This window comes from Rhea pennata, chromosome 1, assembly GCF_028389875.1.
Source record: "Rhea pennata isolate bPtePen1 chromosome 1, bPtePen1.pri, whole genome shotgun sequence".
Classification (NCBI taxonomy): Eukaryota; Metazoa; Chordata; class Aves; order Rheiformes; family Rheidae; genus Rhea; species Rhea pennata.
The window spans coordinates 83886642-83909725 of record NC_084663.1 but is presented as its reverse complement, the minus strand read 5'-3'; the positions used below and the strand labels follow the sequence as shown (position 1 = coordinate 83909725).

The 23084-nt window shown below is 38.2% G+C and overlaps 2 protein-coding genes across 2 annotated transcripts in view; one reads left to right on the top strand and one right to left on the bottom strand.

The window, feature by feature from the left end:
* CRACR2A (calcium release activated channel regulator 2A) overlaps positions 1-6754 on the top strand; it is a 66463-nt gene extending 59709 nt beyond the window's left edge. The window contains exons 17-18 of the mRNA XM_062571077.1: positions 5512-5588; positions 6533-6754. Of these exons, the coding sequence (XP_062427061.1) occupies positions 5512-5588; positions 6533-6623 (168 nt within the window). The 3' untranslated portion in view covers positions 6624-6754. The remainder of the gene's footprint in view (positions 1-5511; positions 5589-6532) is intronic.
* A 9627-nt stretch (positions 6755-16381) lies between these two features.
* The window catches only part of PRMT8 (protein arginine methyltransferase 8), a 69722-nt gene continuing 63019 nt past the window's right edge, over positions 16382-23084 (bottom strand). The window contains exons 9-10 of the mRNA XM_062571064.1: positions 18983-19104; positions 16382-16465 (exon numbers count right to left, since the gene is read on the bottom strand). Of these exons, the coding sequence (XP_062427048.1) occupies positions 16382-16465; positions 18983-19104 (206 nt within the window). The remainder of the gene's footprint in view (positions 16466-18982; positions 19105-23084) is intronic.

The following is a 23084-nucleotide window of genomic DNA, read 5'->3' as shown; positions in this document are numbered from 1 at the left end:
TAGCATCTTTTCATCAAGTAGAGAGAAGAAGTAGAGTTAGCAGTCCGCATCTGCCAGAGCACTGAGCATATCCATGGGCCATAATTTAAGCATCAAAGGACTGCAAATAGCAAAGATATTTGTTTATATTCCTATATACCATCATTTTTTTTCTTTTGAGTCTCTCTATATAATGCATATAATGTGAATGCCACTGCCTCTAGAATATTCATTTATTTAGAAATAAGTCATCCTAGTGTTCGTGAGAAATGAACTGAGGTGGGTAGGAGTATAGCTGAATTAAACTGTGTGTTGAATTTGTTTGTCATATGAAAATGGATTTACTGCTCTCGCTGTAATTAGAAGGTATACTACAATGAATAGAAGGTAAGTAAAATGCATAGAAGGTAACTAGAAAAAATATTTTAAAAATCTGAAATGCAGTTAAACTGTTCTCAATTTTTAAGAAAGATTACTGCTGGGCACCTTGCTACAAATGAAAAGTTTAGGGCCAAAGCTCTTTTTTTAATCCTATTTTGAGAATTCTCACAGTCTTGTATGAGCATACCTCCACATTCAGTTTTTTTGTCCATTATTTTGCCTCAACTTCATCCCGCAAAGGTTCTTCCCTTGGGAAATCTGTTTGGTTTTCTTGTAAGCATTGCAGTGCAGTGAATTTCAGGTCCTGGAGGCTTCTAGCTAGGTGAGACTAGGACATATAACACTGAATCCTTCTTTGAAAAAGCAACTGACTCATAAACCATAAATGGCAAAGTAGGTGTCTTATGTGTCATTTAGCTCTTTCCAAAAATTACATTAGCAAAACAAAGATTAATCATTCTGCATGATATGCAGAACTCACACCCCACCAGGCCATTAATTCTAACATGTTATGCAAGAAAATAAAATCTTTTACATAAGTAAAAATAAACAGTGTCAAATGAAAAATGGTAATAATCAAATGAATGGACCCGAATGACTCATCTGAATATTTGATTGTGCCCAGAGGAGCTAAGGGAAGGAATGACTGGTGACAATTGGCTAGCTGAAAAGCAACACAGATATAATTAAATATAAAAAAAAACAGTTTGCTTGTTGAGCTTATAATAACCATTTATTTTAATGAAATATTAATTCTTGTTAAAACTATGGGTTTTTTTTCCTATAAAGCCACATAACAATGTCTCTATTAGCTAATCCAGTTGAGTTTCTTACTTTGTGAATAATCTCACATATTTCTCATAAGTTCCCCAAAATACACTTGATAAATCCGCAGAGCCATACTATGCAAAAAGGACCCTTAGCCTGTCTGTACAAAGACTCAGGTCAGGCAGTCAACCCAGAAGTCCAACAGTTTTTGTAGACTGTCTCAAGTATATTAGGTTGCAGAGGATGGGATTGTTTAAGCTAGTTTTAGTTAGCAGAGAAATGTGTTCTTTCAGAGGGCGTTTCAGCCCAGCTGTTGTAGCTCTTGCTTTGCTTCAGTCTCTGATCTTACAAGTCAGTGTACTATAAGATACAGTAAGAAACTCAGGGGCTCCCATTATTAGGGCACACATCACAAAGCTTGTCTGGCATGGCAGGCAGCACAGTTCTTTATTAAAATGAAGCATGGCAGCCTGAAAGGAGTCCTGTCAATTTCTCACCATTTGAGGAGACTGGTAGTTCCAGCATGATATTTCAGAAAAAGGGGAATAATGTGAGGATGGTGATTCTGGATGGCATCTGAGAAAAAGAAGATCCTGGTGAAGCTTGTCTGTAGCTGGATGAATGTAAGAATAAACATTATGATGGTAGTGATAATTTTGCAGTATTGACTTTGCAGGGGGAAACAGTAATGACAACCAATGTTCATATCCAACACCAGACTGACCTGAAAGAAAGCGTCTGAAACTATTATTAAGAAATGGTAAAGTTAATGGGATATAAAGAAGAACAGAGAGGAAAAAAAAAGAGAAAAGGCTAGTTCATTTGACTTTCCTAATGAAAAGTCCTACAAGGAAATCTCCATTTAGAAAATTTCTCTTTAGCTTAAGCCACTGATCAAGAGACAGTTCAGATGAGCACAATACAGAGAGTATTCAGAGTATAATATGGACAACTCAGAAATATCCTATGTCCTGGTTGAGTGGAGTGCTTCCTCAGCAAGTTTGCTGATGGCAGCAAATGGGGAGGAGTGGCTGATACACCTGAGGGCTGTACTGCCATTCAGAGATACCTGGATCTCTGAATGGGTGGAGAGGAACCTCATGAGGTTCAACAAGGGCAAGTGCAGAGTTCTGCAAATAGGGAGGAATAACCCTAGGCACCAGTACAAGCTGGGGGCTGACCAGCTGAAAAGCAGCTCTGCAGAGCTGGACAACAAGTTGACTATAAGCCAGCAATGTGCCCCTGTGGCCAAGAAAGCCAATGGTCTCCTGGGGTGCATTAGGAAGAGTGTTGCCAGCAGGTCGAAGGAGGTGATCCTGCCCCTCTACTCAGCCCTGAACTGCATCCAGTTCAGGCTCCCTGTTACAAGAGAGACATGGAACTACTGGAGAGAGTCCAGCGTAGGGCTACGAAGGTGATCAGAGGGTTGGACCATCTCTCCTATGAGGAACAGCTGTGAGAGCTGGGCCTGTTTAGCCTAGGGAAGGGCAGACTGAGGGGGTATTTGTCAATGTCTATAAATACCTTAAGAGGTGGGTGTCAAGAAGATGGGACTAAACTCTTTCCAGTGGTGCCCAGTGACAGGACAAGAGGCAGCAGGCACAAACTGAAACACAGGCAGTTCTGCCTGAATATGAGGAAGAATTTCTTCACTATGAGAGTGACGGAACCCTGGAACAGGGCCCAAAGAGGTTGTGGAGTCTCCTTCTCCGGAGATATTCAAGACCCGCCTGTATGCAACCCTATGTAACATGCTCTGGTTGATCCTGCTTGAGCAGGGGGGCTGAACTAGATGATCTCCAGAGGTCCCTTCCAACCTTACTGATTCTATGATTCTGTGATTCTATAACGAGTGCTAAATATTCAAATAAAATGGCTTATGATAAAGGTACTATGCTGGCCTTCAGGCAGCATGTTTTCATTTTGGCCCAGCACAAGCCTTCTGAATGATCCTCTGTTGCTCAATAAATCCTTCTGTATCTCTTTTCCTCACCTATGAAATAAGATGACAGTGCTTCCTTTGTCTGCCTTGTCTATGCAGCCTATATAAGCTTCATGGGATCAGGATTGTTACTGTCTGCTCATACAGTGCCTCTTACATCAACTTGGCAGTACCACTGTAATACAGATAATGCAAATGAGGGAGATGCACTGCTCAGTGTGATACTACATGGCTACACTCATAGGACAGAAGTTGCCCAGCTCCCATTAGTCACCAGTTCTGCATTCATTTTCCTCCCTGTTCTTTAGATGCCTTCTGATTTGTATATAATGTTTTAAAATGAAGTATTTGCCACTGTTCTCCCAGGTTGAATAGCTAATTCCCTGGATAGACATGGATTTCCTGAGTGATTAGTTAGATGTGTTCTGCCTTCTGCTACTTTAGGTTCTTGTTGTGCACTCTGATTTCCCCAATTCAAAGAAATGACATGCTGAATTTCCAGACAGTCTTCCTCCTCCTCCTGAGAGGACTCCTTCCTGAGAAAGAGCTGTTTTCTAGGCTGACAGAAATAAGTAATTAATATCAACTGTGTTTAAATTGTTATCTCTTACAATGCATTTTCCCTGCCACTTGGCATTTCTTGAAAAATCCATTCTGATTTCTGCCAGCATCAGTGGTGTAATCACTGCAAGTTTTCGTCTAATGAAATTCTGTCGTATGTGGGAAGAAAGGCCCAGTATCTGGGCCTCTCTCTTCTTGACTGACTCAAAGTAGCCAGATATTGACCACAGTTGGTTTTCTGGTAGGGTTCTGATCACCTGAGTGGAAAAGGAAGTGAGGAATGTAAATTCGATTTCAAACTTTTGTTTGTGTGGATAATAAAAAATTTGAGCAGGTCAACTTTTATCTTAAAATTTTCTAAGGATAGCAAGACAATTGTAGGGTTACATTATTATTAAAAATCATATAGAGCACTAGTGCTTTCTAAAAATGATCAGTAAAGTACCCATCAAAAGCCAGTATTCCCCAATTTCCCCCTTCTTTCCTGTTTTGTACTTATCTGGCCACCCAAAGATTACCACAAATGGTTAAATCCTGGTGTGAAAACAAATAGAACAAATCACTGACAACATGTTCAAAATTGACATTTGACAATATTGGAACATTTTTAGCACTACTAAAATAAGCTACCATATTGTGGAACTGTTATTTTCCACACTTTTTTTTTTTTTTTTTTTTTTTTTTAATTTCATGAAGATGATGGAAAATTTCAAAAAGGTTTGTAATTTTGGAAGCATGGTTTATTTCTAAAAAACTAAACTGAAATACCCAATCATTTTAATAGGAACTTTAGGAAATCTGAATTTTAAATGCCTTATGAGGGGTAGTTAAATAAATACAGATGCAGTAACCATACTCAGTGGCAAACAAATTAAAATATGCAGATATATGTGATTAAGCTACGGACTTGTTTCCTTGAATTTGAATTTAAGGTTATAAATAACAAGAAGACATGTAGAAAAGTGGAAACTCAATAGATGGTGGAACTGTGGATGACTGAAAGGACATGTGATAATACTGTGGAGGCAGTATAATATTGAAACTGGTCAAATGTCTGTTTTGGAGAGGATATGTTCCTTTTGTCATTCCCACTCAAACTTCTATTGACACCACTGTTGCCAGATTAGCTTTTTGTGGTAAGATGATCTCTTGCATCTATTGTGCTAGGATTGCATCCTTTGTAGTGCTGTACATGTCTTTAAACTGTTATCCTTTATCCATCATACTTAAATGCAAAATCCCTAGAGGCTACAAAATCAAGGGTGCAGGCTGACTAGGGGATGTGAAGAAGATGCAGAAAAATGTCACAAGGAAAAAAAAATGAAATAGACTTGATTTGTTGTTATTTTTGCTGAAAAACTTAACTTTCCATTTGGCTATTGGAAAGCATTGGCTTCAGATTGTTGAATATAGAGAGTTTCTGTTGAAGCTTTCCAAGATTAAAAAAAAAAAAAAAAAAGAAGAAGAAAAGTCAGGGGTATTTTTTTCACTTGCTCTGACAAGCACTCAGTGATGTACCAATTGCCTCATCATTACAAGGAAAGTTCACAATACTTCAGCACCTTACAAGACATGTTTGCATTTGAGCCTTTGACAGATCAATTTATCACAGAGGAAAGCTACTGTATAGAACAAATATCTGCTGAGAAATGCATCTAGTTGCTTTTTGGGGGTACACATTTGTCTTATTTTATTTTATTACTCTTTACTGTTAGCTGCAGAATGTAGTCCCAGTTTTTCCTATAGCCGGTTGGACAAACTGACCTATTTCTTCTACTTTTTCTTCATTCATGTGTTTCAGTGTATCTGTGTTATTCTTTTAAAACTGGAGTGAGGAGATGTGTGAAACTAACTGAAACAATCTTTCTGTTTGATCCTAGGATTACAATTTAATTTTCTATGAATGCAGTGCATGTTCTGGGCACAATACCAAAAAGTCTATGCTTCACTTAGCTAGGTAAGAAGAAAACAAAGTCTGCAAGCTGTAAATGCACCTGACTGTTCCCTGTGACTGATGATAGAATGCTTTCTGTTTACTGAATTATTTTCATAGGAACCTAAGGTGATAATGTTTTTGTTCCTTTTAAATTGGTCTATAGCCTGATCCTATTTCTCCAACCAAGCAGTCCCTCAGGTCCACACAGAGTCTCATGTAAGTTAGTCATACTCTTCGTGGACCCAGAATGACCTGAACTGATGCTAGGAAAACTGTGTGTGGAGGCCCTGGTATGCTTTGATTGTTCTTGCAGGAAGGTGTTGGAGATTTGAAGAAATATAATTGGAAATGGATGCTGCTGAGTCCTTGTAGTAGAGAGTTGGATGTGCTTCTTTCTTTAGTTTGCTCATGACAGCTTAAATTCAGCTGTCTGCCTTGGGTCTGAAAGAGGGGGAAAGGAGGATTTTCAAAACTATATGAAGATAAGGGATGAAAATACCAATAAATCTGTCTTCCCGGAATTCCTTATGCTGGTGAAAACAGGAGTAATGAAAGGGCAGATCTTTAATACTTTTACTCTAGGTGGTGAAATTTTGAAAGTGTGTCGGAGAATTGACAAATATCTACGTACTCAGATGTGTGTGGGGGGGTTGCTCAAGTCTCAGACATAAAAGGTGTCAGACATAAAAGTCTCAGACATAAAAGATCTGTTTTGATTCTCTGAAATACTGAATAAAATACTAATAATCAGTATGAAAAACTTTTTTCCAACTGAATGAACAAAGTATATTTTGTGATGTGATTCACAATTATTTTATTCTGTTTTTGCTTCTTTATTAGATCACAAACTTCTGTCATTTCTGTTAATCTCTGGACTACTTTATGTGTGGAGGAAATGTTTTGTTTTGATCTCTTATGGGTATTATTGACTTTTTCTCTAATTACTTTCTGTTTCTTTCCTCTAGGATTTTAAAGGAACATGAAGATAAAGTGAAGGAGAAAACTATTCAGCTTCAACTTGATACAAATAAAAAGTCTTGCTGTACTAGGCCATAAAAGGATGGTACATGTTTAGAAAAAAGTTGTACATTTATACCACACTACAGTACATCAGATTTTTCTTATCCTTCAAATATCATTTTTGGTGTGTTCTGAATATAGGTACAAGTGAACCTTAACATTTTTGTATGCTCTGATCTTTACTTTTGCTAAGATTGTCTTTAGTTAGCTGACAACATATTTGGAGAAGTGATAGTCTTTTTTTATTCTGTTTGACACCTAACATCACTGAGTCCTGCTTTGTGATCAGGTTCATAGAAGCTGCTTCAATATTAATAAGAAGAAATCTTATAGGAAGGAAACCACTCAGAATGTGAAGTAAATTCTCATTGGCTTGGATGGCTTATGTTCTGAATACTTCATTCACTTCAGTGCTGGATCAGATTCTTTACATCTTGACTGTGTGCTGACCTTCGCTAGTTTTTGTTTTTTAATTGAAATTGGCAGGTAGTTGGTTATTTAAAAGTAACACACCAACAGCTGCTAAGTATAAGAATATGTTTTAAAATTTAGTATGAAATATGCATGAACAAGGGATAGAAGACCTCTGAAGATTCTCTTAAGTAGCATTAACTGATTCACCCTGCACATCGCTGCATATATGTCCTTAATGAAAAAAATATCCTTTGCACTTGGATGTGCTGGATCAGATATGTCTAGGCAGGTTGGTGAAGTACCATGGAGTCTTGTCCAAGCTATCACCAAATAAACTGGTATGTTGCCATGGTGTGAGGTGGTGCAATGCAGAGATTTCAGCTTACTTTCCAGAAACAGTAGTCATGATAGTGCACTGCTGTATTCTGGCTAGGTAGCATGGTGCTCAGAGAAAATCAGCCTGGGCTTTTCATGATATTTGACATGACTGTATTGTTTTGGATTTCAGAGCTTGCTCAGATACCTCTACTTGGCTATGGTTTACTTTGTACTTTTCACGGTGCCCCTTAGAAGTCCCAGAGCAACCTGAGGACAACTTGAACATTCAAGTTAGTTCCCTTTCATTAGTACTAGTGTCCCTAGATAGGAAGCATATTTTGCTGGTGCAGATGGCTATAGCATAAAATATTTTATAGCTGACTGAACAGCTAATGATCTCCAAATGTCTGTAACAAAAGGTTTCATGCCAGATGTTCCTGAGGCAGAATTTCAGAAATAGAGGAAGATCTTGAGAAACATTCCAGCATTTGAGGAGTATAAAGCACAAATCTCAGCAAAATGCAATGGCATATTGCTCATTTTTTGCAATTTTAAGAACAAGTTTCTTCTCAGGTACCCAAATAAGTTGCTGATTTTTAAAAGCATCTGTTGTGCAACATTTTCCTTTGGTTTAAGTATATGCTAGCACTGGGATACAATGCTTGAGAAGTCAAATCCTTCTTATAGAGATCTGCTTTAGAAAATCCCATTCTACCCTCCATCATAAGAAACCTACATCTCATAATTACTTTTGGAAATCTTTGTAGAATAAATGAAATTGAGCAACTTGAAAGTGGGTTATACAGCCAGAATTCAACAATCATTCTTGTTGGCATTTGTCTTTAATGCATCAAGCCACTGTGTAAAGCATTCAAGAATGATTATGCATGATGGTAAGCTTGTTGGAAAAATGAAATGCATGCTATAGTTTTATTTCATTAAAATATCAGAAGCAAAACTGTAGGTGTTTTATACGAGAATGTTACAGATATACATTGTATTTTCAAATCATTTTCTAAATGTTTCCAAAAATTTACTTTTAGCTTGAGTAATGAATCAATTTGAAACTAAAGAGACTAAAGTTAAACACAAGTTTGTTAATTAATTCTCTTAATTTATTTTGGAATAAAAGCTTTTACAATAGTTCACTGTGCTCTTGGGATTTCTGTCTGATCTGTATTTATCTAGTGCCAAGAAACTGATACCCTTGACTTCAGCAAGGCTTTTGACACTGTCTCCCATAACATCTTCCTTGGTAAGCTCAAGAAGTGTGGGTTAGATGAGTGGACAGTGAGGTGGATGGAGAACTGGTTGAAAGGCAGAGCTCAGAGGGTTGTCATCAGTGGTGCAAAATCTAGCTGGAGGCCTGTGGCTGGTGGGGTTCCCCAGGGCTCAGTACTGGAGCCAGTCTTGTTTAACTTATTTATCAGTGAACTGATAAAGGGACAGAGTGCCTCCTCAGCAAGTTTGCCAATGATACCAAGCTGGGAGGAGTGGCTGATACACCTGAGGGCTGTTCTGCCATTCAGAAAGACCTGGACAGGTGGGAGAGCTGGGTGGAGAGGCACATCATGATGTTCAACAAGGGCAGGTGCAGAGTTCTGCACCTAGGGAGAAATAACCCCATGCACCAGTACAGGCTGAGGGCTGACCTTCTGGAGAGCAGCTCTGCAGAGAAGGACCTGCGAGTGCTGGTGGATGACAGACTGACCATGAGCCAGCAATGTGCCCCTGTGGCCAGGAAGGCCAATGGTCTTCTGGGGTGCATTAGGAAGAAGAGTGTTGCCAGCAGGTCGAGGTGATCCTGCCCCTCTACTCAGCCCTGGTGAGGTGTCATCTCAAGTACTGTATTTAGTTCTTAGCTGCCCGGTAGGAGAGTGACATGGAGCTTCTGCAAAGAGTTTAGCATAGGGCTACAAAGGTGATCAGAGGGCTGGAGCATCTGCCCTATGAGGAATGACTATGAGAGCTGGGCCTCTTTAACCCGGGGAAAAGAAGACTGAAGAGAGATCTTATTAATGTGTTTAAGTATCTGAAGGGAGGGTATCAAGGGAATGGGGCTAAACTCTTTTCAGTTGTCATATGCAATAGGACTAGAGGCAAGGGGCAAAAACTGAACCACAGGAAGTTCCGCCTGAACGTGAGGGGGAATTTCTTCAATGTGAGAGTGACAGAGCCCCGGAACAGGTTTCCCAGAGAGGTTGTGGAGTCTCCTTCTCTGGAGATACTCAAGGCTTGCCCAAATGCAATCCTCTGTAACATGCTCTAGTTGACCCTGCTTGAGCAGGGGTGTTGGGCTAGATGATCTCCAGAGGTCCCTTCTAACCTTACCAATTCTGAACAGGAGTTTGCAGACTTTCTCCTACAGCAATTCCTGTTCCTCTGCCAGCACTCATATGTCCTCCTCTTCCTGATGGATTAGGATCCAGCTCTGACCTTCTCAATTCATAACCCCAAATTTGCTGTCACCGTATGAGCATAAACTGTTGTCTCCTTGCTATGCAAATGCTATCTGTCATGTGTTGATGTTTCAGCTTCACAAAACAGGTATGTTGCTTGCCTGTCTACAGTCATTCTAAAAAGAAACAAGTGAAATTGTGGGTGATTTGTTCTAACTGAGATGCTATGGCAGAGGCGATGGCAGCAATTATTGGATAATCAGTCAATTATGGAAGTAAATAATTGCTTTAATAAGGCCTCATTAATTAATGACACTTATTTGTCATGCCAATGAATGTGAAAAATGTGCCAGTGTTTGATGATGATACAGTATTTCTGCTAACTGATCAGCATGATATGTTATTGTTAATCTAATGGATTACATATGCTTTTTCTGAACTGCCATTTTATATTTCTGCAGGAATGGTTTGTGATTAAATTCTGTAGCGATCTTAATCCAGGGGGTCCACTTCTAATGCCAAAGCAGTCTTGTACTGGGATTGCATTTGCATAAATGCAGTTCAGAACTGAACTGCAGAAGAGGATGGTCTTCCATGTGAAGACTGAGGGGTCAACTCTGCCTTGATTTTGCTGACTGCTGTGCTCCTTCAAACACCAGGTCTGATGATTCAGAGTCATGGCTTGAACTGTATCTCAAACATATATTCTGCAAGGAAGTAAGATTGTGTGGTTTCGTTCTATTTGTCATCTCAAAGTTAAAATTTTTTTTTCTGTTTCACACTCATATCCCAGATTTCTCCTCCAAGCTTTCTCAAAACAATGCTATCGTCTTCACGTTGTTCATACCATCATATAACTCCAAAATTTGTTTCCACTGAAACATGAGAAAAATATTAAACATGTTACAGTGAGGGAACAGAGAAGCAAAGAGAGTCAGGGAAATTACATAGGTACATGTAGAGTTAGGAGTGACAAACAAAATAGAATAGCGGAGACTGTAACATTTCTGAGGTCATTAAAAGCCTGTTCATTTCCCTTCAGCAATATCTGGCCCCTGGAATAATTTTCACCATTCACTGCACACGTCTTGGAGACTTTATGTCTGAAGGATTGGTGCTCTGTTTTAGCAGCTACCTATGAACAGTAATCTGGCTCTTTCTCCATCTCACATGTTCATAGCTCACATTTTCATCTCATTTTTGTGTCTATCCTCAGAAGCAGAAGCTATCCCTAAGCAACAAACTTGTTCCATGCAGCTATGTTACTGCCCTGTTCTCAACCAACATGTGCAAAAATACTAATATTCTGGGGAACTGCTGTCTGCCATTCACAATCTCTTTACTCTAAAGCAATATGTGATAAATACATTATAAAATTGTTTTTCTTTTTAAAGTGATTCAAAAGTATTGTTAGACTAGATCTAAAACTTTTGGATTTTTTATTTAGTTGCTTTTTAAAAACACTTACAAATGCTCAAATTCTAGGAAGTTTGAAAGTGGCCTAAAAGATTTCTCTTCTTCTCACCTGTCTATATGATTTCTCTTGTGTTAAAATATATCTGAGAAATGTTGGAAGGAAACATTTCAAAAAGACTAAAATCTCACTTTTCTAATTGAAGCTAGACTGAAAGCTTAATGTCCGTTGAAAAAGAAATCACCTAGCTCTGTTATATGTGACGCACACTGGCATAAACCTACGTGTTGTATACCATCTTGAAAATTACTCATAAAATGCATCCTCCATGCCTTAACTCTTGTCTCCAGGGCAAGAGAACCAGAAGTTCACTTCAGCTGGTGACTCCTGAAGTTACATTATTTGCAAAACCCTTTGATACATTTGTTAGGCACCATGTAACAGCAGCAACATACACCTACACTCTGCCACAGAACAAAGTAAAAGAGGAAAAATTGCAGATAGATAGGTGGTGCAACTCAGCTAAAAGGCTGAGATGCAATGAAGGGTTGTAGGGAAGAGAGGAGCTGCTATGAGGCAGCTCCCAAGGTGGGAACTAGTTGTGTTATTCTACTATCTAATGGGAAGTTAAATTGAAAACAGAGCCAGACTCTTCTCAGAGGTGCACAGTGAAAGCATAAGAGATGATAGTCATGAGTTGTAACAAGGGATATTCCAGTTGAACATAAGGAAAAACCTGTGAGATTGGCACAGCTCTGGAACAGGTGCCTAGAGAACCTGGAGACTCTCCATTCTTGGAGATGTTCAGAATTTGTCAGGACAAGGCCCTGAGGAACATGAGTCATCTTTGAAGTTAGCCCTACTTTGAGCAGGGGCTTACACTAATGACTTCCACAAGTTTCTTCCAACACAAATTATTTTAAGAGTTTCTATGGTAAAATATCCCCAGCTCCCTAAAAATTTTACTGGCCCCCTACTCTTTGCTTTCCAGGATACCTCCTTTTTTTTTTTTTTTTTTTTTTTTTTCCCTCATTCCCCCTTTCCACATATAGCATGAGTCACAACCTGCTGCTAAAGCAAGCTGAGAAAGCAGCTGAGTAAGGAGTTCTGAGTCTTTGGTTCCCCTGAAGAAGGCAAGTGACAAGCTCTGATCAGATAGATCACTTTGGTGCCTTTCTGCTCTACCATCATCACCACATTCTCCCTCAACTCCTGCCATGTCTCTATAAAAGCAAGGCATGCTCACCAATGAGGAGAGTCTTCTAAAACCTAATTCCCCATTTCTATAATATTTATGTGACTTTTAATTTGAAAGTAATTTTGATACTGTGTTTTTTTGTCTATTATATGAATGATGCTGGAACAAGCTTTTCTTAAGTTCATCTTTCTCATTAAGCTTTATTTATATAATTAATAAAATTTGGCTTGCAGTCCTTTATGATCACAAAGAATATGCTACCATCTGCCAGCACGTGCAGTACTTGAAGTTACTAAACTTACACAGGCAGATTGTCCTTTCTGTCGCACTGAGTTTAATCCATATAAATTGAGTCACCTACAAGGCTGTCAGAAAGAGGTTGACCTTAAAGTATACATACGTATTTTTAATATGAGTAGTAAGTGTTAAATGTCAGGGTTTGATGCATGTTGTGCATTAAACAAAAAGACTTACAAATTATTGCAGTCGCAACTTTAGGATTAAGGTGAGACATTTTACAGGTAAAGAAGAGAGTGATTGATTCATTATCTTCTTAAAGCAGAGACTAATTCTTCATTATATACAGCAAATACCACAAATCTTTTCCAAATTTTCTCTCTGAGTGAAGAATTAGTTTCTCAAGACAAATCCTGTAAGAAATAGGCTCAGAGAAGTTTCTTCAAACTAGCTCTGTAGTAAAAATATGCTCAAGTCTTGGGTAATACTGCTGTCTATGTTCTGGCCCATTTCAACCATTTTTAAAAGGCTAAAAGTATAAAAGGGCTCTAAATGCCTAGTTCTGCCTACAGGAAGGTCCCTAGAACAACCACTGTGAAAACCAGCTATGAAACTCCTCTCTAAGAACATCTGTCAAAGACTAGGCGGAACAGGGAATGAGAAGTGCATGTGAGAATGGAGTTAGAGTATACAGTTCTGTAGAGACTCCATGTACGTGTGGAAACATTGAATGGTCCTCTTAATATGGAATCAGGACATCTATCTCCCTAATCCTATAAGCACTCCAAGTGTGCAATTCTACCTTTTAGAGAAATACTCAGTATCTAGTTCCCTTTGGATGCTCCTTTGTGTTTGAAGTGATAGGACAGTCACTGAGAAGAGTTTTGATAGTCCTCAGATCTGTTTGTGGAAGCATCTGCCTTAAGATTAGAATCAAGCTGGTTGCACCTGGCCCTCAAGCTCCCTGTGTTTGTGTTTTCATTCTGTTGCTTAGAAACTCTAGTACTGCTTTTATTCACCTGCTCCCTGAGCAGCTTCCACCATGTACTAAGTGGAGGGACTAGTGTCTGCTGTGCATCATTAGTTCTTACTCTCCATTCTACCCAAAGTAGTGCTGAGGAGATGTTCAGTGGTTTCGGTTATTTCTCTGGCTTCTTTTAACATGTGAGAATGCTGATTTGTTTCATGTATAGCATAATTCTTTAATAAAAAAAGAGATACCAATAATGCTAGCCTATTAAATCTTGTGTATGCTGAACTCGTTGATGCTATCAGCATCTTTGTGGTAGGTACCATCTACAACAGCCTAGGAAGTCTTAATTTTCTTCTAATCACTATGATTTGAAGATACTCAGCACTGCTGTAGGCACTTTCTGTTCCTTATGGGATGGATGGAGCTGTAAAACTGTGATATACTTATGATATGAAGTGAAGAAAAGCATAAGCCACATTCCCAAAGCTGAATGTGATTTAAGTCTGGTCATCATCTCAGAACTGTGCCATCAACCATACTGCCAGGGAACTGCAACGCTGGAGTGAATGGGCACTTGCAGCAACAAGCCATGGTGACAGCTGCAGAATAGGGGTATAAATCTCACTGTCAATAACTGGAAGATGATGCAGGAAAGCAAGTACACAGCACTGCTTAAAATTCCTCTTAGAAACTGGTAAATGATCTGTTCTGGTCAAGTTTTCTCTGTTGTTCCTTGTCTGATGATTTCTGTCATACAAAATGGGTGCATTCAAGTGGAAGCAGGCAGACACTTGTAAATTCTCCCTTTTCTTCATGATTTATCCTTCTTTGTTAAATAAAATTTTCTCCCCCCCTTCCCCACTTCTCTATTACTATAGTAAAGATTCATTCATAAAGATTCAAGGAGGGGGCAGAGAAAAAAATCCAGTAGAATTCCTTACCTTGAAGTCATAGAATCACAGAAGTGTTGATGGAAAGGGACTTCTGGGCATTTTCTGGACCAATCTACTGCTCAGAAAGCAGTTGCTATAGTTATGAGTGACACTTTGAAACTAACAATAATATTTGAAGGATAAGATCCTAATCATTTTGTTGGGAAATATGTTTATTCCTATCCCAAGCAAATGAAAGTAAAGTGCTTTAAAAGAACAGTGATGAATTATGCTGCGAACAGTATACTTTGTTGTTGAATTACAGTTTAATTTCATTCTACATAGATAGATATCATGTACTAGGATCCCTAGACCATAACCTTTAGACTATAAAAAAGTGGAGGTACTGTACAGTTTTCTACTGAAGGGAACAGCAATATAGTTTTCTAGAAAGTGAAAAGTTGACAATCTTATACTGGCAAAACAAGAACCTACAAAAAACTTACTAATGAGCAGCATTTTTAGCTCCTCACATCTTCTAGTTTGCTTCATTTTCAGGTATTACAAAGACTTTTTAGGCAAAAAGCTTATCAGTCTCATCCAATACATGATGAGAACATGATTTAGTGACTAATGCCATGGAGACTGGAAGATGCGTGGATAAGACCAGTAATACAGTTTTTGATGAATTACATGTGATTAAATGGTCAATATTCATATAGTAAAAAAACTTGATGCATATATATCAAGGATTTTAAACAATGTTTTAACTCTAAGCAGAAGATATTGAAAGAAAAGCAATGAGTTTGAGGGAATGTGGATGCTACAGATATTTTAGTAGTATTAGAAGCTACAGACATTTTTTAAAGACATTACCTTGTTCCAACAAAGAGGAACCACTGCACTCTTAGAACTAGTATTTGCATTTTAAATTGACTTATCTATAACATCAACAAAAGTAAACACCAATTGCCTATTGTTTTTTGAAAATGATTTTGTATTAAGAATCTTGTGGAAAGGAGAACTGAAATATGGCATGGCCAAGAAACATGAATTACTCACCATTTTAAAGACTTTGCATTCATCACATTTAAATACCAAGTATCTGACTTCAGAGGGTCTCATGCAATGCAAAATCCAGCTATAAAAACTCACCACAAAATGTTTTCAAGGATTGAAAGTTAATGTTCTTTAAAGCTCTGGCAGACATCCACTTGTGAAAGTAAATTTTAAAATTAATGATCCATATTTTTCCAAATAAACATTCTAAAAAAATAGCTGTTCATTCTTCTGTTAACTTGCAGTTCTTACTTATACTTTGCATAGCTATAATTTTAGACAGTGAATGATAGCTGGACCATGCCAGTGCCTAAAGTAGTGCCAGAAGTAACATTATTATTTTTCCATAACTGTATAATGAGAAGTAAATAATCACAAAACTAATTCCTATTATGAAGCAACAAAATGTTTCTCGTGTAGTGTGTATATATACACATATATATATGTATACACACACACACACACACACACAGAGATATGTATATATAGTATATTATATTAAATATAAGTTCAATAATATTACCATGGCAATGTGTTGTAGTGGTCTTCTATAATAAGGAAACTGTCCTAATCGCCTGTAACATGCAAAGCTTGGAAGAACCAGAAATTCACAGGAAGTAGTACAATTTGTATATGCATCTTCTGCCATCCTAAAGCTAACCAGAATTCTCAAGACTGTTGCTTATTTTGCCTATACGTTTGACAAAAGCCATGGTTCTGTTTACTGTACATTCACAATGGGCACCCAGTGCTCTGTACTACTGCAAGAGGGATCAAGTTACCATTTTCCACCAAGGTAAACATTCTAGTATCTAATATGATAGTCTTGCAAACAGTTATTCCTAGATTGAAGTTCAGCAGTTCAAGACTTGATGCCATTCTCCTTTTCATCTCTCTGAAAGGTTTCTTGCTAGCGCATTTTGTAGTCATTAGATACTGATGTTTCACATAGCTGTCCTTTAAAATCCAAGTCTACTGTGAAATCCAGGTCACGCTGTAATAAGATTTAAATGTAACATGTAAGTAAGACATGTAACATGTAAGTAGCTTGGTGTATGAATTCAGTTATGGTCTCTCATAACTGAAGAGATGTGCAGACTCAGGAGATGACTACTATGTTTTAAAATTTCTTTTGGTTTTAAATGTTTCTAACACTGAAGCAGCAGGATATAGGAAGTGTAACAGCATTCCTCACGTAATCTATGTTTATGGCATCTGTACATATTCTTCTCAAGATTGCTTTAGTGGCCTGGCTTTAGTGGCTACAACTAGGAAGCTCCTGCAATACTATGCTAATGTAAGTATCCTTGAATAATTCTTCAAGAGTTTGTCCCATTGAGATACTCAGTCTAGGGCACAGAACATTCACACTAAGAGTTGTTACAGAATAGATGTTCTGGTGAATTTCCAACTGTAGACAAGACCTCACTTGTTAGTTGTTCTTTATCTTGTATTTACATGTTGTTTGCAGAGCAACACTACATAGCCCTACAGAATGAAGCTTCTCTGTACAGGTTTTTTAAAGGGCTTGTATTTCAGAAGAACAAAGCACTAGAAATCATTTTGAAATCAAGAGAACTAGTAGGTGGTTAGTCTTGTGATAGCAATTAAGAACACATATAAGCATCTAAATCTGCTCTCAGGTACTTGGTGCTAAGCAAGCAAATTAGAAGTGCATTCTTTTTTTTTCCCCCATAAGAAAAGGGTAATAATACATTCAACCTGAAAGAAAATGATCCATTCCCCCAGGACAGCATTAAACTCGAAACAGATTATTCTCCTCTACTGTCATGATAAGGGACAAGCTTCAGCCTTAAATGTGATCATTTTAATGCCAAGTTTGTTTTGTGTTTATTTCTTCCCCTGTATCACCACTACTACGAAAACCAGAAAACTCAAGACTTGCTTATTTTGCCTATATATTTGACAAAAGCTATGGTTCTGTGTACTGTACATGTACAATGGGACCCCAGCCCTCTGTATCACCTGCAAGAAAGATCAGGCTACCACTTTCCATCAGTGCAAACATTCTAGTATCTAACATGATATTTTTAATATTTCTAGTGCCTAATATGACATTTTTACTACAGAAAAGGAAAATAAATGCAAAAGAAGAAGGTAATGTAATGTTAAGATTTACTGCAGCCAAGGAATGGAAAATGCCTACAGTTGTAACAGCTACATGAGTGGATTGTTACCAAGTTATTTAGCTGATTGCATATTTAATACAAAATGAAGAGGTGTTGCTCAATATTTTGGCAGAAAATTATGCCATTATTTCTCCTAGGAGTCATACTTCTCATGTCTTGCTCTTCTCTACAGGCACAGGTCTTCAATCAGACCATATCTCATAGTCTCCTCAGAAGGTAGAAGTGCTGAATCAGTGACATAATTGATGAGGAGAAGAGATTGAACCATATCAGAGAAATGGAAGAAGTGGAACTACAGCTCTCACCAGTCATTATAGCATGATATGTGTCATGTTTTAGGTTTAATTTTAAATAAAACATTAATATTTTCTGTGGAGAGTCATTTAAAAAAATTGATATAAATGCAAATTGAATTTTTCCACAGAAAATTTTCAACTAATTCTACAAGAGAGATGTTTAGTCCACGGGAGCTGTTTCACTGATTTTCTTGTATCTTCAGTTAGGTCCTGCAAGTTGCATTCTGACAGTTACAGGGAATAGATTTTGAAAGGGTATACCTTAAAAAATACTCATGGGCCAACAACCACCTTTAAGAAAAACAAAAAAAATTTTTTTTTTGAAAATGTGACTCCAGTGAGCTGAGTTCCTCTGACAGCGCTCTGTAGAACTTTGATAATCTGAAATCACCATTGTACTTAGTGATACTTATTATTACAGCACGTACCAGCATGCACTTACTGGTACATACACATAACATTTGATGTTAATACTATGTCATTTGCATAAAACAAAAGCACTTAATGGGCTAGTAAGTATCCTTATCACAGAGACTCTTATTTCAGCAACAAAAACCAGGTATGGAACAGATTACTTGTCCAGGCAACCATGTAATTTGATTGGTGAGTTCATGCAGAAGTTGAACTGAACTTTTTTTTTCTTAATTCCATACAGCAGAGTTCTTGGGCATTGAGATTTTTTGAAAATCTGCCTACAGACTTTGAACTAAAAGTAGTTACTCCTGATCATCATGTGTTGGCAGAGGGAAATTTACTATTGGTTTTAAAGGGAGCCTTTCCTGCCTATGTCACAAAATGTGATCCAGGCTGACTGCAGAGGACGGCTGACTTGGTGATGTAGCTGGGTTCTTGCTTCCTTCTCTTGCTAGCTGAGTTCTGGATCATTAGCATTGCATTACTATTCCTATCATCAGGTTTGGTTAAGGCTGTGACTAGAGGTCTTATTAATTAACATGAATTTAGAGCCTTTATCATGTTCATTGTTTATTTATTGATGATTATTTATTGATGATTATTTTTTGTCATCAATAGAGTTGAGAATTAGAAGCAGTGATGCTAACTCACCACATTTTTTGCATTTGGTTTCATGGATATAGTCCCATAGATTTCTTCCCCTCGTCTCACAGTTAGATAGTCCTCTAAGTAGAAGACAGTTTGCTTCCAGTGGGTATAGGGAGCATCAGGTGCTAGAAAATATATATGGGCATTACTTATAGAAATTTGATCATTATCTTACAAATCATATTAGACTTACGAAACAACTAAAAAAAGGGTCTTCTTCTCGTTGGATGCTTTAACTCGTACACTACAATATCAAACATACCTCACAACAACACAATTTTATTGACTTTCAGTAGGTTGTCCTAGGATTTTTACTAGAATATGTCAGAAGTGAGTCACACTCAGCAATAAAGATTACACAGATAATGTTATTGAGTATTTTGGACACTACTTTGATGCTTTCTTTTCAACCCAAACAAATGAAAGTTGTGGAAATCTTTGCCAAAAAGTATTTTGAATGTCAGAAGTCTAAATTAGTACTTAAAATAATTACACAAAACCTGGAAGAAAGGTCCATCAAAGACTATTAATAACAATGACACAGATGAAACCTCTCACTCATGATAGAGCAGATTTTATTTTTCCAGGAGGATATAGCTAGGTAAAATTGCATTTCCCCTTTGATCTATTTTTAGACTTTTTGAGGTCATATGCCATAGGTGGGTACTAATCTAAACAATTTTCCAGTAGAATCAATTTTATGTCCTTTGTAAGTGAGACATAAATTCTGCTAAATATCTTGAGTAAATCTGGGGTTCTTATGTAGAAGTATTTTAGGTATTTAACTGTGTCTTTAAAGGGGAATATATTCTCTTCACTTGTCTTCACTTTGTACCTGAGTATGCACTAGACAGCTATTGTATATCCAGATTTTTTTTGTCCCCAAACCCAGTGCATGTTTAGGAGAAGCTACAGACTAAGTAGGCTACAGATACTGAGGAGGACAGCCACACATTTTGCATTCCCACTTCAAACCTGGACCTCCAATTTTGCCCTATCTGCTATTCAGAAAAGCTTGCCTTTTCAAGCCAGAGAGAACTGTAATATAGGATTATATGGTTCCTCTGAATAATTTTCCAAAATTTGGAATTCTTAGTGTCACAGTGAACTAAATAGCCTTTCTACAGAGTGACTTGCTCTGCACCTCACTCTATCATGATATGCTTCTGGTTCCTGATAAGAAATGCCACCTCTGATCATTGTATGCCTGCCCCTATCGCACAGCTGAAGTACAGCAACATGAGAACTGAAGGGTGGTAGCACTGTTTGTTTAGCTATTCTTTCACCCTAATTTATGTTACTAAATAAAATCAATTTAGGAAGCAACATCAACCACTGGAACCAGTTAGAACAGGTTGCTCTAACTGAGTTTTGGGTATCTCAAAAGATTGAGTTTTCATGACTTCCCTGGATACCTATTCCAGTATTTGATCACCATCATGGTCTGTTTTTTTTTTTGCCTTATATAAGATTTCTTGTGTTACAATCTGTGTCCATTACCTCTCATTCTTCCATTGTGTACCTCTGAAAGAGAATGGTTCCATTTTGTCTACCATAAAGAAGTCAAAGTAATAAGAGCCTTCTCCTTTTTTTTTTTTTTTTTTTTTTTTTTTCTTCCAGGTTGAACAGGCTGTTTCTCTCAGCTTTTCTTTGTGTGCCCGGTGCTCCCACCACTCACAATCTTGGTAACCATCCAAGACTTATTCCAGTATGCTTTTTGTACTGGGCAGCCCAAAACTGGACCTAGTACTTCACATGCAGTTTCATAACTGCTGAGTAGAAGTGGGGAATTATTTCCCTTAACCTGCTGTTTATACTCTGTTATTACAGCTCAGGATGTGATTGGCCATATTTGATGCAATGGCACACTACTGATTTATGTTCATTTTGCTGTTCATCAGAACCCATTGGTCTTTTTCAGCAAAGTTGTTCTATCCAGAGATAGTCTATCCAAAGATGTTCTATCCAATCAGCCCCAGACTCTGTTATTACATGGGATAATTTGGTCCCAGTTTCAGAACTTTGCATTTGCCATTGTTAAACTTTGTAAGGGTTTTATCAGCCCATTTTCCAGCTGACGTTGGTCCATCTAAATAGCAACTCTTGCTCACCATCAGGTGAACTGCTTCTCCCAAACTGGTATCATCTACAGATTTGCTGAGAGTTCACTCTAGCTCATCATGCAGGTCATTAATGAAGATGTGGAAAAATATTGGCCTTACTATTGGTCCCCCTGTGAGATGCTACTAGTAACTGGCCTCCAGTTGGGCTTTGGCTGCTAATCACCACACTTTGAGTTGACAGTCCAGCCATTTTTCAACCCATGTAGTTTTCCACTTATCCAGGCTACATCTCACTAACTTAGATGTAAGGATGCTATGGGAGATTGTGTCTAAGGCCTTGCTAAAGTTAAGGTATTCAGTATCCATTGCTCTCCCTTATCCACACAGCTAGTCATCCCATGGCAGAAGGCATCAGGTTAGTTAGGCATGATTTGGCCTTGGTAAATCCATGCTACTCGTTCCGATCACCTTCTTGCCTTTCATATAGCTGGAAATAGTTTCCAGGTAGATTTGCTCCATTACCTTCCTAGAGACTGAGGTGAGACTGACCAGCCTAAAGTTCCCTCTATCTGCCTTACTGCCCTTCTCAAAGGTGAATGCATCATCTGCTTTTTCTAATAATCAAGAACCTTCCCTGATCATCATGACCTTTTAAAGATGATGGAGTGCAACCTTACAGTGACACTGACCAGCTCTCTCAGATCAGGTGGATGCCTCCTGTCTGGTCCTGCAGATTTATATATGTCCCTGTAGTACTCATGGTACAACCTGAGGCAAGACTCTTGTACTTCTATCACTATCATAGTATAGCAAATCCACCTGTCCAATGGGCTGCAGAACAGATTTCCCATTATTTTAGATACTTTGAATAAAAATTAACCCTCCTCGACCAAATAATAATTGTCTTAGGGCAATTGGAGGGCACAGCAGGGACTCAGAGGAGGCCCTGAACCAAGCATTGGGCCCATTGGTTCCCCCTAAATTAAAGACCAGAGTGGTTCCTGGATCTGCTTTATTTGGTGATATAGCTGTAGCCTCACTCTCATCAAAGAGGGCCAGGGTTTAATAAATAATCCTCATCAAAACCACAAAAAACTCAGGCATGCACTTATAAATCTTAAGAAATTAACTTTGCCAGGATATGCGGTTAGTGGTTCTTCCTCATTTGCAAACATGGTGTCCAGCCTTTCTACTTTGGTGGGCCATACAGTCTACTGGAGAGTAGCTGGAGAGCTACAGAGAGAGCAACTGGAGTTGCTAAGGTAAGATGTTCAGGGAACTGGTGACCAACCAAAGAGAAGCATTCTAGAGGCAAAATGTAGCATTCGATAAGTAATTAGAGACAGAATTTGGAGACATAGCAAGCCTCTCCAAGCAAACTTCCAAGGTCACTAGGCCACCAGCAGCTACAAGACCCAGTTGGAGAAAGAACGATGAGAAAGTGCAAGTCATCAAAGATGAAGGAATCCTGGCATGGGAGTATGAATAAGCATCCAGAACCTCTGAAGTAGCAGCTTGTGAAAGCTATAGATATTAGAGGAATCGGGCATATTCCTCAAGGTTTTCAAGCACTGATGATGAGTCTAGTTCTTGATGCAAGCTTAGAAATATTGGAGAGTGCAAATCCTTTCTCTTCGTTTTTTTGTGAAGGGCAGGCACATAACAGTATGCACATAACTTTGGAAGTTGTGGTAAGTATGCAAAAACCTCTCTGCAATTGGAGAAAGGAAAACATTAAGAAAACTTGGTATCTGCTCTAAGTTTTTGTTCAAATTCAGCCTCTTCTCCCTAATACCAGTTATCTTCTCCTCTTCCTCAAGTGCTTATTTCATATGTGCTTAGGGAAGCTAAGCTCACCTGGAACATGCTGGTGGTCTAGCAGATTTTTTCTGTCCCCATTCCAGAGTGAGCCCTCTTTACTCCAAAGACCCAAGAATCAAGAAAGTCTTTACCCCTTCCACCCTTTGCTACGCTGATACTGGAGCAAATCCGTATCACAGAATCACAGAAATGTTGAGGTTGGAAGGGATCTCTGGAGATCA